At 46.6% G+C, this 18,718-nt stretch overlaps 1 protein-coding gene and 1 long non-coding RNA gene across 8 annotated transcripts in view; one reads left to right on the top strand and one right to left on the bottom strand.

The window, feature by feature from the left end:
• The window catches only part of LOC122234647, a 19,074-nt gene extending 10,541 nt beyond the window's left edge, over window positions 1-8,533 (top strand). Inside the window, exons 6-9 of the long non-coding RNA XR_006212526.1 lie at window positions 3,284-3,460; window positions 3,845-3,960; window positions 7,236-7,338; window positions 8,081-8,533. This is a non-coding gene — a long non-coding RNA (uncharacterized LOC122234647). The remainder of the gene's footprint in view (window positions 1-3,283; window positions 3,461-3,844; window positions 3,961-7,235; window positions 7,339-8,080) is intronic.
• LOC122234646 (leucine carboxyl methyltransferase 1-like) overlaps window positions 1-18,718 on the bottom strand; it is a 23,401-nt gene extending 4,683 nt beyond the window's left edge. For 2 of the 7 annotated variants that reach the window (XR_006212522.1, XR_006212521.1), the window contains exons 1-4: window positions 12,101-12,189; window positions 6,831-6,907; window positions 1,577-1,691; window positions 1,058-1,277 (exon numbers count right to left, since the gene is read on the bottom strand). Coding sequence is in view for 1 of the 7 variants with exons in the window: in XM_042971896.1 (XP_042827830.1) it covers window positions 1,661-1,691; window positions 6,831-6,907; window positions 12,101-12,222; window positions 14,645-14,736; window positions 18,186-18,244 (381 nt within the window). In the remaining 6 variants the exon portion in view is untranslated. The other 5 variants (XR_006212524.1, XR_006212523.1, XM_042971896.1 and 2 more) reach the window with 4 other exon arrangements.

Here is an 18,718-nt window from a genome sequence, read left to right as displayed (position 1 = left end):
TTTGCAACTTTTTTTTACAAATTTGAATTATTTGAAAGTGAAAAGTTAAACACGTTTACAGTGTATTTTTAAGAGGCAGCCTTCGCCAATATTAAAAACAGGATTAATACTTTTCAGAAGAGAAGTCTAAGCGAAGCAAAAACAGCCCACGGAGGAAAACACAGAGCACAAATGAACCCCAGAGAATTATGAATGTAATTCTAATACTTGTGATAGCCGCTGTTCCTTATCCATTTTGTAGATCTCCAAGAGTGAGACAAACTTGCCTATCAAGAGCTCCCCTGATTAATTTTTTTTTAAGTGTATTTACTTATTTTGAGAGAGACAGAGGGCAAGCAGGGGAGGAGCAGAGAGAGAGGGAGGGAGAATCCCAAGCAGGCTGTGTCAGCACAGAGCCCAATGTGAGGCTCAATCTCATGAACCAGGAGATCACGACCTGAGCCAAAATCAGAACTTGGATGCTTAACCAACTGAGCCACGCAGGCATCCCAAGAGCTCTCCTCATTTGTAAGTGATTATTTCCCTGGCTATTTAGCACATTTGCCCAAATGGCGTGTTTCTACATTCGAGCGGGTTGCTGCTGGTTACCACTGCAACTGTAATAATCTACAGATTATAGCTTATGCGCCAATTTCCGTTCAACTGCTTTCACATCCATACTTAATATCATCTCCAAGCTCTCCGTGCAAAGCCTGACATGGGGCTCGATCTCCCCAACCGTGAGATCATGACCTGAGCGGAAATCAAGAGTTGGACGCTTAACCAACTGAGCCACCCAGGCGCCCTGCAGTTATAGGTTTCTATACATATAATTATCTTCTCTCAAACTTTATGGTATCAGGCATCAGTATGTTATAAAAGCAATACACGTGATTCTGATGTGAAAACAGGAGAAACATTGCTTCTCAAAGACTTAGAAAACCTCCCTCATAGCAATGAAATGATAAACATCTCAGAATTAAAAACGGAACACGGGTATCATGGTGCACTTTCAGCTGACCTTATTTCGCATTCGCATGAAATCACAAACGCGTAAGAGGTTAAAACAAGATCTCACTGTGGATTCACGTTACATTTCTTTAGCTTCTCTTCGAGTTCAGGTGAATCTCGGAGATCTGCTCCAATAATGGCATAGCTCTTTGAATCCAACAGGTGTCCATTTGGAAAGCCAAGAAGAGATTATCATTTCAACAGAAATTCATCCAGAGGTGATCATTTCAATGGATTTCTTTTCAAAATTCAATTATTTTTTCTCCATTACAGAAATACATGTCCCACTGCAAAAAGGGAAAAAAAAATCAGGAAGGAGGAGGGTGGAATGAACGAAAATCACATCTTCCAACTATTAACGTTTTGGTATAGAACATTCCAGTCTTCTGTACATACAACATAAACCCATACACGCAACATAAGCACATTTTCTGTCACACAAATACGTACCCACACATCACACAGGAAAAAGAAAAGAGGGCCAATTCTTCTTTTGAAAACTGCTTTTCCTACTTAACAGTAATATCAATGACATCATCGTCTGTAATGATTTCCTAGCATTCCATCAGTGGATAAAACAACTTACTCAGCCAAGCCCTCACGATTAGGCCTGTGGTATCTCCAAATTTTCTCCATCTGAGGCACTGCGATGAGCATCTTTGTATAGACCTCATGAAGCACCTGTCCAGTTAAGTAGGTCTCTAGGAGTAGAATTAGGAGGTCAAAGGGTAAAATATTTAAGTATTGGTACCGATCGGCTGGCCACTCTTTAAATGTCGTGCCAATTTGTGAGATACTATGTTTAAAAGAAAATAGCTTCTAAAGTATTTACAAATACAATGATAACATTTGCTTGAAAATACTCCCACAGAGATCGGACAGCATGGTTTCTATAGTGGTTCTCGAGCTTTGGCAGTCATCAGAATCACCTGGCGGGCTTGTTAAAACAGACTGATGGCTTCTACCCCCCGAGTTTCTGATGTAGCAGATCTTGCAGAAGTAGACATTTTGTCATATTCTTTCAAAAGCTAGACATCTGTATTTCCAACAAATGCTCCGCAGTGGTGATGTCACTAGTCCAGGACTACACTTTTAGAACCACTGGTACGGATGACATTGGCCACAGTTAAAAGTTCAGTGATGGGTACATGGAGGTTCATTTACTTACTTATTTTGAGAGATGGTAGGGGGGAGGGAGAGCGGGGGAAGGGTGGAGAAAGGGGGAGAGAAAGAATCCCAAGCAGGCTCTGTGCTAATAACACAGAGTCCAGTGCAGGGCTCAAACTCATGAACTGTGAGATCCTGACCTGAGCCCAAATCACGACTTGGCCATTTGACTGACTGAGCCACCCAGACGTCCCCCTTGATTTACTCATTCGGACTGACTTTTCATTGTGTGCCCATTTGTATACTTTTAAGTTTCACCTCGTGCATATTTCAGCTTTAAGAAATGATCAATTTCAAGATGCGTATTTTTTTCTCACTTTCACATTTCGGAAATGAGGATGCATCGGTCAATAACGTTTCGGTTTAACTTATCAGCACCTTTTCTTTCCTGACGGTAAATAGATAGTGTGATTCTTGCAATCACAGCCTCAAAGGTTTAATGAAATAGGGCAATTTTTCAATGAAAATGTGTCAGTGTTATCATCGCCTATCACTTTTCTCAAATTTTCACTCCCATTTGTATTTTCATTAATTTTTATTTCAACTGTCCCTCTCCCAGAATGATGGCAAGATCAAAAACTATCAAGGACAGGACTAGAAAATTTGCCCACACAAGACACAAACCCAGAGTTAAAAACCAAGTGAAAGGCTAAGAAAGAAATCTGCCAATCAACAGTTGACGAGGGATTTATATCAAAGAACATTGCTTTATGTTGTAAAGGATTCCTATAAATTGAAAAGGAAATGAAACAATGCAACTGGAAAATATATGAGCAGAGGAAATTTACAAGAAATCCCACAGGCCAACAGAAGGAAGGAAGGGTACTCCGTTTCACTAGCACGTTCAAAGTTATAAAAAATTTAAAACAAACAAAGTTACAAAAAAATTTTTAATTCATAGATTTGGCAGACTGGCAGGAATTTTTTAAAATGGTAGTAGCCAGTGTTAGCGAGGGTGTAGGGAAAGGGAACCCGCATCTACTCTGGTGAAAATACAAATTAGTCGAAAGGGTCTTGAAGCACGGCTTGGCAGTAGCTATTAGAATTCATAAGGTACAATTTTTTGAACTGGCAATTCCTGCGAATATGCACATATAACTAGGCTTTCTACAAAACTGTTTAATAGGAAACCATAAAGAAGGCGGCAATCTAAAGGAACATCAGTAGCGAATACGTTAAGTAAAATGGAATTTCCATGCAGAGGAGTACTACAAAGTCACCAGAAATAACGAGGTAGATCTAATCTGGCAACATGAAGACAGCCGTGATTCACTAGGATGCACGAAGAACAAGTTTCAAAACAGTACGTGTAAATTATTCGCTTTACTAAAATTATACATATAACTGTATTTATTTATTTATGGAAGTATAGATTCACTCTTTCAACAAATACATGTTGATCTACATCATATATATTTATTTATTCAATATATGCATACATTCCTTCACCAAAAATTTACTGAACCTTTTGCGGGCCGGGCACGGGATTCTATTTACATGTGTATTTTCTTACACGTGATATTTACCTGCCTCTAGGTACACTGTCCATCCACAGGAGAAAACACCCTGCACAGTGGTTATCGTGGTGGGGGGAGAGATTACGCAGGGTCTTTACTTTCTACTTCACATGCTTCTACACTGATGGGTCGAAGGCAATGCAAAGTGCTAACTAACCCTTTCGTTACAGCTAATCCTTCTGACGCAAATATTAACCAAATATACAGAAAAGTATGACGGCTACGATGTAGAGAAAGCAGATGTGCCAGCCAGTGGCAAAGCCTGAGGAGGTTCTACTTAAAATTGGTACGAGGGAAACAAAGGATGGAGGAGATATTAGTTTCTGTGGGAGTCTGTTCACTAGGAGCGTGACGAGGGCACTGTGCTGGTGTAGAGGCCTGTCTAGTTGCCTGACGTTTCCTGTGTTATCTGTGCCCACCATCTAAGGCCATCCTCTCTGAGCATGTTTTCTGACCTGAATTGTTAATAAGCCCCTTGAACTTCTCTGTCAGACACACACTGAACACGATGGAACATTCTGGAAGAGTGTTTGTGACCTTAGTTTTAAAGGCTTAGAAGGGAGGAAAGAGTTGTTGGAAACACTCATACTGAAAACTTACGGGGAAAAACTGAGCCCCGGGGCCAGGGACCTAACGTAACAGGTGAAGCGGGTCAGGTACGAGACAACAGTGGTGGGGATGTGCATTCCCTCTCAACGAAGCAGCCATGTAGGAGTCAGGGTCTGAGGCTGCCGGACTGGATTTTTCCAAGGAAAGATTTTCGGGAAAAAGCTCCTATATTTGAAATGTTTGCAACTCACTGAAATGTTTTTCAAAAGATTTCAGATTGGGAACTATGGACATCTAAGAGGGGCCATACAAACAATTGTTTCAAGTTCCTTCACAGTAGATGTGATGCAGAAGTATACACTCTATGACGTCATGTGCACACACGCGTAGACTGAGACGCGCACGCTCACACACACACACACACACACACACACCATCTTTAAAAAGAAAGGGGAAGAAAAGCAGAGAGGTAGCCCATACTCTATTACTTAGGTTAAGGGTACTTGCCAATTTGCAGTGTGTCCTCTGAATGTCATTCTATAATGGGTTGTAATAAGAAAGGCTTGTATCTATGGGAAGATGGGAAAGAGAGAGAAATGAGTCAAGTAGCTTAGTTACTGAAAAAACGCAAACACCCACTACCGAAATGGCCAGTAGGTACCGCTACTGCTCAAAGCAAGGGCGACTCCAGAGGGCCTGCTGCTTAATCACGTCTGACCCTAGGCACACACATGAAAAATTCAGTGGATCAGCTCTCAGAGTAGGTCAGTGAGCGTTACTCTCCGAATCTGACGTCAAGTCACAAACTGATCATGAAACACTCAAGACGTAGAAACCGCCAAAGATAGGCTAGCGATATGTTTCCAAACGTTCCAGTGTTTTCCAAGCCATCTCTCGTTTCCTGCTTCTGCTCACTCAATTAAAAATTTTAACCATTATTAATCACAGACAACTAAACAAACCGATTCCTACTCAGACCTGACGTCCAGTAACATTTAGGTGATGACTCTGCTCTCCTCCAGAATGTGCAAAAAATTAGACATCCGATAGCCGATTTCAGTATCGCAACCACCATACACACATCTTTCACCCCAGAAACCTCCTCTAGGCTTAAGTGAGAGCCCACCTGCTCTTATTTGACTTGGTGTCCTAACAAGCTAGGTCGTATTCTGTGGCTGCACAGCGTCAGATGCCATAGCGCATCTCAAATGCACACTACGTGGGGCGCCTGGGTGGTCAGTCGGTTGAGCATCCAACTTCGTTCGGCTCAGGTCATGATCTTGCACACAGCTCGTGAGTTTGAGCCCTGCGTTGAGCTCTGTGCTGACGGCTCAGAGCCTGGAGCTTGCTTCGGATTCTGTGTCTCCCTGTCTCTGTGCCCCTCCCCAGCTTGCACTCTGTCTCCCTCTCTCGAAAATAAATAAATATTAAAAAAAAATTTTTTTTAGATACAATGCACATTCCGTGTAATACAATCTTGTATTTGGAAAAGGGGAAAACTTGATTCCATAGGGTAAGTTAGAAAGAAAAAAAAAAACTTGAAAAATATTTCTAGCTTGTGGGAATTACACATCTTTAAAGGACAAGGTGAAAGTTTTAATGTTTACTAAAAGTTTTTTTAAATGTAAGACTTAAGATTTTGTTTAAATGACTAATTTAAAAAGAAGGGGAAGAAGTATACGTTAAAAACCACTGAGAAAATCTGACCTTGGGCTTGAGGTCAGGGTTTAAATTTCAGCTCTACCCCTTTGTCAACAGGAAACCTTATGGAAATTAGCTTAACTTCTTTGAGCTTTGGTTTCCTCAACTGGTAATAAAAGCATGTCATTCCTGAGTAGGCTCTGAGGACTCAATGAGATCATCTGAGTGAAGCATTTCACATGGTGCTACAAAAGCTCTCAGCAAAGATTCACAAACTCGCCATCTATAACTGCAGAATTCTTAAAACATGGACTCAGGGTGGCCCCCATACTATCTCATATATAGTAAATGGCCAATTTGGCCTCCCATTATTCATTCAAACGCTATTTACTACACATCTGCTCTGAGCCAGGCCCCTTTCTATGCTCTGGAGATACAGAAGTAGCCGGAGCACACATGAAAATTCAGATTATTGGAGCGCCTGGTTGGCTCAGTAGGTTAAGTGTCCAACTTTGGCTCAGGTCATAATCTCACGGTTCATGAGTTCAAGCCCCACATCGGACTCTGTGCTGACAGCTCGGAGCCTGGGCCCTGCTTTGGATTCTGTCTCTCTCTCTCTCTCTGTGCCTCTCCCCCACTCATACTCTGTCTCCCTCTCTCTCTCTCTCAAAAATAAATAAAACATTAAAACACTTTTTTAAATTTCAGATTAAAATTAAACCACTATAGGTCATTTCTATTACGTGTTCAGAGAAATTACGTTAACGGACAGAAGAGTTGCAAGGGAGGGGACATTTCATTTTGAAGACAGTTTGGAACGGGGATCTTGGGGCCAGAAGGAAGGTGGGAAGGGGGTAAAAGGGAAGAGTCCCCTAAAATGAGGTCTCTGGCGTTCAGACCGGCTGCCTCCTGAACGCTGCCCCTGAATCCTACCGGGCTCTCTCCTGTGGTCAAAGCCATACTCACTTGATGCTGTGCAGCTTTCTCGTGACTCTCATGGGAAAGTCCACTTCAAAATATTTACTTGGGAGAAGATCTTCATCCTGAGGAAAAACACGCAGTATGCTCTAGAATTATGTATTCACTCCTACATTTACTGACCACCTTCACGTACCGAGCGAGTACTAGGCCCCGAAGAGCATCAGGGCACTTAAGGGTTTGACATCCAGGAACGATATGGGCAGAGATGTATTTTCCAGATTACTGTGGTCTCCACGTGGGGAATGGATGGAGGACAGGAGTCAGGGGTTCACAGCTGTCCAGGGAAGAAGTCACGGGGAGCCTGAACTGGGGGAGCAGTGCCTGGGATGGAGGTGGGGGTATGTGGAGGCGCTGGGGGAGTAGGACCTGACAGAATTTTCCAAAAAGCAGATCAAGATGAATCAGAGAGGGTCAGGACACCAATGCTGACCAGCATTTGAGGGATAAAATGGAATAAAACAGCAAAAATCCCGAAGCATCGCACACAGTGGGGGTGAGTACTGTTTTGTGACACGTTTACTTTTTTCTGTGAGGGGAGGATGCAGCGGGTAGTAAAGGGCAGGTGCTCTGGAGCAGGGGACGGGGGTTCGAATCCCAGCTCCACCGCCTGTCTGCCGCGAGGCCCCAAAGTCACTCCACTCCCTGGGCCAAGGTTCCCTCCTCTGCGAAGCAGAGACAGGGACAGCACCTCACGGGGTTGTGAGGAGTAATGAGGAAATAAGTACACACAAGGGACACTCAGAACGGGGCCTGCCTTAGTAAGTGCCACGTGTGTGCCTTTATCATTGACTGTCATGGGGACGGGGCGCCGAGGTGGCTCCGTCGGTTAAGTGTCTGACATTGGCTCAGGTCATGATCTCACGGCTCGTGAGTTTGAGCCCCACGTGGGGGCCAGGGCCCGCTTTGGATCTTCTGTCCCCTTCTGTCTCTGCCCTTCCCCCACCGGTTCTCTCTCTCAAGTTAAATAAATAAACTTAAAAACCTTATTGACATGGGTACTTAGAATTAGGTCTTGGCCTGGGGTGTACATTTATCTTTACTGAGGGCTGCAGTAAAAAAGCGTGGCAGACGCACACACACACACACACACACACACACACACGACCCTGCTCCCCCTTCTGCATCCCCGGCCTGGTCTCCCCTTGGTCCCCTGGCCATCCTAGCACATTCTCTGTCACGTCCAATCAATCCCTCAGCCCCGATGCGTATTCACGAACGCATTCTCTCCTCCTCAGCTCGCCAACTGCACACACTGTAAGGACACCGCTGTCTGGACTCTCAGCGACACCCTGCGTGTTGCCTGCAGCAGCTCCCGATGCCCCTGAAGCTTGGGGAAAGAAACAAGGCACTCCACAACCTGGTGACCTGCCCGGCGCCCCCCCAAAGCGCTCTTCTAATGCCTCTGTATCCACCTGTACTTACATTCCACAAGTACAGAGCCGCTTCCTTAAAGTGGAAAAAAAGACCAAGAAAAAGACACTTGTTGGTGCCCAGAACCCGGTGGTGGGCCTCACAGGTGTGGGCCGGGATTAAGGAAGAGCTGGGGTGAGGATGACACCCCTCTTTCTGACTTGAGCAACTGCGCAGAACACCATTTACGTGCACAGTAACGAGCGATGGACAGCAGGGACAGAGAGGGAGCCGGCCCCCCACGACAGCATGATGGCGGGGGGGCGGGGGGGGGCTGCAATCACAAGCAAGCATTTTCCAGTAGGATGTGACCCCTAAGGGCAAGTGTCAGAACTGTGAGAGCCAGCTACCCCTCAGCCCTTGGAAAATCTCAGGGGATCTGGTCTGGGGGACAAAGGGGGAGGGAGGAAGGGGGAGACAGGAAGACAGAGACAAAGACAGTCTCCTGACCCATCAGAAGAGACACGCTCACCGATCTCAACCGTTCTCTCTTGGTGCTGCCGCGCTCCCCTGCCCGTGTGTAGGGCAGGGCCGGGTAAAAAGCTGTCCGAAGATATTTGGAGGAAACGTTTAGAGCATACCAGAAGATGACTTTTGCTAGGAAATTCCAGAACACCCTCTAAGGATTTCGCTCACACGATATGAAGTTAAGGACACGCTAAAATTCTAGAAGACCTGGAGAACAAAAGCAAATGCAGGACAGCATACGATCCTATGGCTCGTCTAGGACTTCTGACTTTCTAAAGAGCTTTCCCACTCATCAGCTACTTGCCCTCTTAAGAATGCCGATTAAGGGGTCACCATGGAGGGAAAGCTTCCAAAAGGCACACTGGAGCTTTTAAGGAACAGACATCTTCTTTCTTGCCTTTGGGAAAGGGGCAACAAATGGCTGTGGGACATGACGCTTCAACTTTTTATTCTGGGATTCCCCGAGCCCTTCCGACACTCCACTCCACTCGCCAGTAGCTCCACGTCACAGGAGGCACGGAAGGCAACCGGGACCGTGCGTAGCTACCGGAGGGCAGCCGGGGACAACCGTGAGGAAGAGTATCCCGTAGGCTCAAAGGAGATCCAACGTGGCCGACCGCTGCACAGGCTGCCATATTGAGACTGACCCCCTACGTCCTTGATCCTCTGGCCGTGTGGAAATAGGATTCAAGAGACACCAAGAAGCTGAGGTCCCTTAAAGGGTTTCACTCACCCTTTATTCGTTGTCTGGGGTTGTACTGGCTTTCCTGCACCCTTCTCTCACCCGCTGCTTGAAGGTGGGAGCCTTCAACTGTCCCTTCGACTGGTCTTGGGGCCTGACGTCATACAGAACGAGCTCACACACCAGCGGCAGCAAAAAGCCTGTGACCCACAGCCAAGCCTCTGCTGGTGCAGCCAGGGGACCCTCCCAGGTGGAAGGTGCACCGGACAACAAGACTAGCCGACGAGATCTCCCCTCCTCTTTTACAGAAGCACACAGAGCTCAAAAACAGGCCTCAGCGAACTTGCTGTAAACAGCCAGTACTCTAGCCTTTGCAGGCCAGACGGTCTCTGCTGTGACTTCTCCACTCTGCTGCCGTAGGGCTAAAGCAGCCATAGGGAAGATGGAAGGAACTGGGAGTTGGCTGTGTTGCAGTAAAACTTTATTTACCAACATAGGTGGCAGCCTAAATTTGGCCCGTTCAGCTCCTGCTCCACAGAGCAAACAAGCATCAGTTTTCTAAAAAGAAACTTAGGTTTTTTAAAACCCTTTAGACTGATGTCATTATCAAAACGAAAAAACTCCACCAAATTTTTCAGACCCTGCACTACTCTCCTTCCTCACTGCTGACAGATAAGCTTTTCCTTGGAAGGGGCACATGAGCTTCAGTGTACCTTGCTCAGAAATAAAAATCTCAGGGGCGCCTGGGTGGCGCAGTCGGTTAAGCGTCCGACTTCAGCCAGGTCACGATCTCACGGTCCGTGAGTTCGAGCCCCGCGTCAGGCTCTGGGCTGACGGCTCGGAGCCTGGAGCCTGTTTCCGATTCTGTGTCTCCCTCTCTCTCTGCTCCTCCCCCGTTCATGCTCTGTCTCTCTCTGTCCCAAAAATAAAAAACGTTGAAAAAAAATTTTTAAAAAGAAATAAAAATCTCAGATTTAGTAATGATTAACCCACCTACACGGCGGGGGGAGAGACCAAACCACGGGACCACGTTGAAAAGGGTGTCAAGCCCAAAGGAGGAGTTTCTCCCGTGGCTTCTGTTCACACCGCACACATTCTGCCACCGCATTCTCTTCCAGTTCCTTCCACCACGCTGTGCTCTCTGAGGCCCAGAGGCACCGCCGACCTATAGCAAAGAGCCCCCCCCCCCCCCCCGCCACCCCCCGAGCAGCCGCAGGGCTCTCTGGAGAGAACAAGGAGGGAATCTGGACGTGGACGAACTGCAGTCCGTTGTTTGTTCCATGCTCCAGCGCCACTGGCTGTCCGACCTGGGGACGCCACGAGCTCTCGGAGCCCGCCTTGCCCCGTCTGGGTAACCCACCCCCCACCTGCAGAGCTCTCATGTTCATTCCCGAGGTCACGGATGTGCACGCCCTTCAGAAACGTTAGCTATCTTCTCCTGAATGAAGAATGCAGAGGCAACCGGTTGATACTAAGGCTGTGCTGAGGCCACTGATTTCTCGCCTCAGTGAGAGAGAGGCTGGGGGCACCGATGACCAAAGACCTCATCGGGTGAGCTGATGAGGGACAAAATACACACTCAGGTCGCATTAGGCCCACACACTCTAGTTTATCTTGGTGTACTTCTGCAAGAATCTGGGGAAATGCACGTACCCATGACTGCCACATGACCGACCTGACAGAAGAACCCAGAGAGATCTGTACAAACCTACAAAAAAGAAAACGCAATCAGTGAGATCGTTGTAGAGAAAAGGTTTGGTGCTACAATTCCAGCCCGGAATCAAAGACCAGGCCTGTGGTCCTGATTCTGCCACTAACTGGACCCATTTCCTCTTCTGTGAGTGAGTGTAATTATACCTGCTCTTGAACCCTAACGAAGGAGGTGAGGGACCAAATCAGAGAATGAAGGGGCACCTGGATGGCTCAGGCAGTTGGGCTCGGACTCTTGATTTCGGCTTGGGTCACGGTCTCGTGCTCCGTGGGATAGGCCCCGCATCTAAGCCCCACTTAGGATTCTGTCTCTCTCTCTCTCTCAAAATGAATAACTAAACTTTAAAGGGCTTTGTGTCATGTTACCATCACCCAGCCTTGCAAATCTCCAAGCTATACTGAAGACACCGTCACGACGACAGTAAAGTCTTTTGTTGTCGTCAAAACGGCAAATGCATGGGCCCCTGGTCTCAGCTACTCCACTGGGCAGGGCTCTCGCACACACGCAGAGAATGTATACGAGCATTTGGATCAAAAGCCCTGTTTGTGACAGCAGGAGCTAAGAAGCAAGGCACATATCTAGGGCCCTGGTGACATCACGTACGTGGCTGACAGTGGTTGCACAGCAGGTGCAAGCAGATGGGGACAGGGACGCGAGACAGGCAGTCACCGCATTCCTTTTGAATATATTTCTAACATTTAAAAAAATGTTTATTTACTTATTTTGCGAGAGAGATGGGGGAAGGGCAGAGAGAGAGGGAGAGTGAGAGAGTGACAGAATCCCAAGCAGCCTCTGTGCCGTCAGCACAGAGCCCAATGCGGGGCCTGAACCCACAAACCGAGAGATCATGACCTGAACCGCAATCAAGGGTCGGGTGCTCAACCGACAGAGTTGCCAGGGCGCCCCTGACATTTTTGAACCCGCTGGGAACCTTCACAAAATTAAACAATTGGGGAAACAAGGGGGCGGTATTTTTTAATTTACCTTTAGTCTCCAGAAGGTGGTATCCATCCCAGCCCCAAGATTTAGAATCTCACAGGGACATTCTGTCTTCCCTAGAAATGCCTTTATAAGCTGATGGACACCATGGACGCGAGCAAAATATCCTGAGAGAGAGACAGAGACAAGCCATGACTCAGTGATGATGTTAGAAATAAGCCTTGCAAAGTTCACCACACCAGGAGGACAAAACGCAACCCTTCTGCCCTTCTTCAGGGGTAGCGGTTTAGGTTATCCATAGACCTTATGGGAGAAGTAATGACTTTAAAATTCTCTTCCTTTTTTTTTTTTTTTTAAAGCCATTTGAACCCAAATAAGCACAATCTATCTAATGGTTGGATCAACTACCTTAAGGAAAACGCAATGCCCCCTAATTCTACCTATGAAAGAAAAATATTTTACATCAAAACATGGGATCTAAATGTCCCTCTTAGAAATGTGTCTTTTCCTGGCTAAGTGAAAGCTACTCAGAATTCGGCTGAAACTCAAAATTGGGAGACCCTCTGGAAAGTATTCTGGGGTCAGGAAATGGGGCAGATAATATCAAAGCAAAGACAGCCATGTTTCTTAGCGTGCTCCCTTCATCTCCATCCTGTGCGGGTCAGAGCCTGGATGTTTGTAAAACATCACAGGCGGGATTGGGCAGGGGGCGGTGCACAGGCAAATGGTGCCTAATAAACTGACTTGTTAAGCTCTGGCGTGGGAAGCTGGAACAGAGGAGACAAGAAATAAAAGAGGGTCAAAGGAAGATAAAATTGATCTGGGTTCTAAAGCCCTTCTGCTTACAGTATTACTATTTTAAGAACAAAATTTGAGTGGCATTTAGACGCTTACTGCAGTTTGACATAGGGATTTCATGTCTGTGGATTCTACTAGTAAATAATTTGAGCTTGTCTTTTTACATGTCTCTTTTGGGGCGCCTGGGTGGCTCAGTCGGTTGGGCGTCTGACTTCGGATCAGGTCATGATCTCAGAGTCTGTGAGTTCGAGCCCCCTGTCGGGCTCTGTGCTGACAGCTCAGAGCCTGAAGCCTGTTTCAGATTCTGTGTCTCCCTCTATCTCTGACCCTCCCCTGTTCATGCTCTGTCTCTCTCTCTGTCTCAAAAATAAGTAAACGTTACATGTCTCTTCCATTTTACTTTTCTAGTAAATCCTTTTTACCGTGGGTTACAGAGTATCATCCGCAATGGACTGGACATTGGAAAAATTTTTAAAATGCTCCCCACACGCTGTTTGGGAAGCACTCTCCTACTGTGGGGCCCTAGTCTAGCGATGCCAACCCAGGGAGAGGAAGAAGGAAGGCCGGAGGGCTGACCTGCTGCCCAGGGCCCCCAGCACCCAGGGCACCATGCTGGGGCCCTGCCTCTGCAGCGTCTGTTAGGAAGGTGTCCTCAAGAGCGCGGGAGGGAGGCTTAAGGCCTCTTAGCCAGGCCTCGTCCAATCTTACTGATGCCTGGTTTCACCCTCAGCTCAAAGTAAGTACCATGTCCTTATTCTCAGGAAGCACCACTTTAAAATTTCTTGCATTTCTCATCGAAACTACCCATAGGATCCATCTTTAGGGCCAAGATGCCCTGCACCCACAAGAACTAGGGTCATTTGGCCAATTTCTCAATCTGGCTGAGACTAAGTCACCCTCCTGTCTCAAATCCTTTCACTGCCTTGATAGAAATCACTTGTACAGCCTAACACTGTTACTATCACTTTAACAAGGCCAAAAAAAGTCATTCCTTCCATGAACAGACAGTCCACAGTAAAAGACATATAAATGGCTCTTCAACATATAAAAATGATCTTGGGGCACCTGGGTGGCTCAGTGGGCTAAGCAAGTGTCCGAATCCTGATTTCAGCTCAGGTCATGATCTCACGGTTCAAGGGTTTGAGCCCCACATCGGGTTCTGTGCTGACAGCATGGAGCCTGCTTGGGATTCTCTCTCTTTCTCCCTCTCTCCCTCTGCCCCTCCCTGCTTGCAAGCAAGTGAACTCTCGCTCTCTCTCTCTCTCAAAATAAACATTTAAAAAATATATTTAAAAAATAATCATAATGATCTTCAACTTCACCCCAAAATAAGAGGAATCTAAAATAAAATTTACTGTAAGATACCATTTTTCACGGATCAGATTAACACAGATGAAAAGTTTCATAATACACTGTGTTGGTGAGGATGTTGGGAAATAAGCACTTTCATATACTACCAGAGAGAAGGAACACTGGAACTCTCATGTTAAGAATGAATCCCTATGTTACACTGCTGGCTTTGAAATGGAGAAGGGGTCATCTTCCATGGAATGTAGGTGGTTTCTAGAAGGTAGACAAGAAAAGGAAATAGACTCTCCCCTATGGTCTCCAAAAGAAACGGCCCTGATGACACTTTGATGTTAGCCTAGTAAGACCCATGTTTGACTTCTGACCTTCAGAACTGTAAGATAATAAATTTGTATTGTTTAAAAAAAAAAAAACGAATGAATCCCTAAAACCCCAGGCCTCTCAGCTGATGAGGGAATAGTGAGAAGGGAGGGGGTCACTTGCCTCTGTTAATTTCAGGGGCCTTCCTCTCCTTAGACAGTCTTACAAAATGCTGGATGTAAGGGTCATGAGAGTAGCCAATGTTTACTGCAAACCTGGAAGGGATAAAAAGGAGGCAGGTGAGTAGACGTCAGTAGATTCAGGCTCTCAGGAACCAGGTCAAGGAGGAAAACCATCTACTTCACAAGGCCAACACACTCCCATTTATCACTCCGTTACAAATGTAAACAGACTCAGCCATCCGCCCAGTGCTCACTTACACTCCTCTCACCCTTCCCACGGCGGCCATGTGTCACCTCTCTTTATTCTGACTGCTAATTCCTTTCCCAGGACCCTGGAGAGCATATCACCTCACCTCATACCTCACCCAGAAGACGTGCAACCGTTTATTCACTCGGCAAACTCACTGGCCAGAACTATTCAGACAACCCTACTCAACCAGAAGTTCTGGGTCCACAGGAAAGATCTAGAATTGTTTTGTAAAACTCGATAATGACTCCCTAAGCATTTCCCCCAGCTCTGTCATTTCACGTCCCTTATGGAGTAAAAGGAAAAACCAGGAACAAATAAACAGAACAGCTACAACCTAGAAAATGCCGTTGTAGCTTACCCTCTGGCATGCACTACAACCTGGAAAATGCTACAGTAACCTAACCTCTCCCCAGGCCACACGACAGGGAATCAAAGTTCTAGTGTTCTAAGCCAGGGATCTGAAACCCCAATGACCACTTAAGGTCTTCTGGCAACCATGAGTGGAACCAGCCTTCGGACAAGGACATGTAATGGAAGAAACCTGGATCCTTAAGGTCGAGCCACTGTGGGCCTGCACCCCGGTCTACCTCTCAACAGACATTTTGAGAGTTTCTAAATGTCTTTATCGCTTAAACCGAACAGAGTCAGGCTTCTGTCACCTGCTACACCCTGAAGCATCCTAAGTGATATCCTGAGTGTAGGAGCTCATTTCCGTGTTTCTTGATGAACAAGCTGAGGGGGAAGGGGTGAGTGACTGATACCCAGCTAGAGTCTGAGCTCCCAGAGGCAGATATGAGATCTTCTCTTTACGTCCACTGACCAGGCTTACCGCTGCCTTGACTGTGGTCGCTGCTAATCCTGTACAAACCTATCCCCCCCAGTCTCTCTCATGTCCACGTTCACACATCCGCGTGCGCGCGCACACACAGACACACACACACACACACACACACACAAGGAAGCACATACTTTTGGCTTCTCGAGGCAGCAAGTCAGCACGGAAATGCACAAAGTACTCATTAAGGGACACGATTTGCTACGGGCCCAGACTGTCCAAGTTTTACAAGGGTGAACAGGCTCAGCTGTCTAAAACGGTGCTTTTCAAACGATGAATTGTGACCCATCTGTATAATAAAATCAGTGTAGTAGTTTGCAAGTCTCCATCTGTGAAAATGCAGTCGAATAGAGTGAAATAGACAATATCAGTATGCATTCCACACTGTAAGAGTTAAGATGGTTTTGTGAAGCTTTTGTTGAAGTGGGTGTTTGGGGTAAAATGCAATGAAAAGTCTGTTCTCCGAACACACAAAATAGACTCTTAAACACAGAGAACAAGGTGGTGGTTGCCAGAGGGGGCGGGGGGATGGACAAAATAGGCAAAGAGGGCTTAAGAAGTACAAACTTCCAGTCATATAAGTAACGCACAAAGATGAAAAGTGGAATATAGGGAATCCAGTCAATAATACTGTTAGTACGGTGACAGATGTGACGACACCTAACTGTGGTGAGTGCTGAGTAATATGTAGATTTGTCAAATCACTATGTTGCACGCCTGAAATTAATGTAGCATTGTATGTCAACTATACTTCCATAAGTAAAAAAAGAGAGAAGATGGTGTTCTCCCTGTTGGCAGATTTGAGGAGCACCGGCCTCAAAGGAATCACCTGGTGCCATCTAGTGGTAAAGGCCGTGTCTGCAGTCCAAGAACCACAGACTAGTGATGCGAACATCAAACATGGACGTAAGGGTTGGAGGGGGCCTTGGAACTGACCTGGTCAGCCCTGACATCCGATGCCAGAATCCTTCAACAACACCAAGCCACTGCCTGACCACGCACCACAAAGAAGGCACTCACTCCAATGCCCAGCAGCCCTAGCTGCTGAAAAGCTGATCGAGTTGCCCCCCTCCACAAGCTCTGCGTTGGACTTGCTACCGCCCTCCTCTGGATGACAAGGAGCAGTTTCCGCTCCTCTCAACCGTATCCTCTGTCAAGCTAATACTATTGATTCCATCAAGCCATCTTTGGTGAGTGTCTGCTAAGTGCCAGCCATTGGGGACACAGTAGTGAACCAGACACAAAGATAAGGAAGGGCTTGTGACAGATGAAAGACAACAGCATGGAGGACGGACGGACCTACGTTAGAGAATGTGAGAGGGAAAGCCTCTCTGAAAAGGGAATGGGCTGAGTTGGGTGCTTACAGAACCGGAGAAAGCTGTGCAAAAGGCGTTCTAGACAGGAGGAAGAGCAGACAGAAATGCTCTGGACAGGAACCGCCTTGGAATGTTCCAGGAACAGAAAGTCGGTAGGGAGGCTGGGGAACAGCGGGGAAACAGGAGAAACTAGAGAGGCGGGTGGTGGGAGCCAGGGAGAGACCTCTGCAGCCACGTGCAGCGGCCCCAAACCACGGCGAGGTGCACAAACGTAACAGGTGGGGACAGAACACAAACGTATCCGGTCACGAGTCCTTACGACTCCCACTTTCTAATGTCTCCAACATGCGTCTCCTTCTGGTCTCCAGATCTAGAAGACTGCCAGTGGTTTCTGGGAGGAAAAGGATGTCACTGATCTGCCCTTCAGAGTGGCTAACACGAGAAGATTTACAGAGCACTGCTAAGAAGAGTACGGGTCAAAGAACTAGCGGGCACTGCTGATGGGGAGTTCCAAAGGGAGATGGGCAACCTGTTTCAGAGCTTAGAATTCTGTCACCCCTGGGAGTCCAGCTGAACATGGTGGATCCACACAAGGAACCACTAACCGGTCATCTCAGATATGAACTAGAAGGATCAGCCATGCCAAGACGTTCAAGACACCGTGAAGGGAAAAATGTTAGGCCAAAAACCGATGTAGCCAATGTGCCCGTGAACACGTGTATGTGCGTATGTGCGTATCTAAGGACAAGTACTAGGGTACTGGCGATTTCTGGTGTGTGTGTTTTATCTCTATGTTTTAAACTCTTTCTCCATGAACTATATGCCATATTTCATCTAAGACATTATCAATTATAAGACTGAAAAAGGAAAGAAGAAACACTGCCAGTTAGTTAATGTTTTTCTTATTGCTTACAATTTTAATTTTGTGCTTGTTGGAAAAAGCCCGTTTGTTTGTTTAATTAGTTTTCAAGTAGGCTCTGTGTGCAACGTGGGGCCTGAGCTCACAACCACATCCAGAGTTGCATGCTCTGTTGACTGAGCCACCAGACGCTCCTGCAAAAGCCCTTTTATGCTTATTTGAGCGGATTGAAAGGAAATGGATGAATGCAGTAAGAGGGTTAAGTCTTCCCTTCTGGGGTACCTGTGAGTTTCCACACAATATTGACCTTCGGGCCGCCAAGGGCATTGGCAAGGCTGCATCCCCAAGAGATCACCATCATCCTCTCCAAGATTTCCTTCCACGCTGCCGACCGTCCAGGTGCAGGTTTTGTTACTGAGCCTTGCTTGATCTCATCAGGAGGTATCCATGGATGGTTCTCCAACAGCATCAGGATTTGTGCTCCTTCTGCAAATGGCCCTTAAAAGGCACGTGGGCAGAAGCACCCAAGAGCTGACGGTGTAGTCATCCGGCCCTGCCGCAAGCAACAATGACCACATCCACTCGCACAGGTGATGACAACTCTAACGCGACTTGGCAGTGACTGCGGGACACATCGAGAATAAGTCACAGCTGATGGCAAAGACGTAAGAACGTGTGTCACGGCATGGATCAAATACAGTGTTGCCTTCACCACGTGAGCAACAGTGAGCTTAGATATCATAAGCAAAGCAAAAGGCAAATATTAAGCGATGAAAAGTACCTGTGACATCACATAGTAACATCCTGAAAACATA

This window comes from Panthera tigris, chromosome E3, assembly GCF_018350195.1.
Source record: "Panthera tigris isolate Pti1 chromosome E3, P.tigris_Pti1_mat1.1, whole genome shotgun sequence".
In the NCBI taxonomy this organism is placed as follows: domain Eukaryota; kingdom Metazoa; phylum Chordata; class Mammalia; order Carnivora; family Felidae; genus Panthera; species Panthera tigris.
Note: the sequence above shows the minus strand (reverse complement) of the source record. Positions and strands in the feature narration are given on the sequence as shown.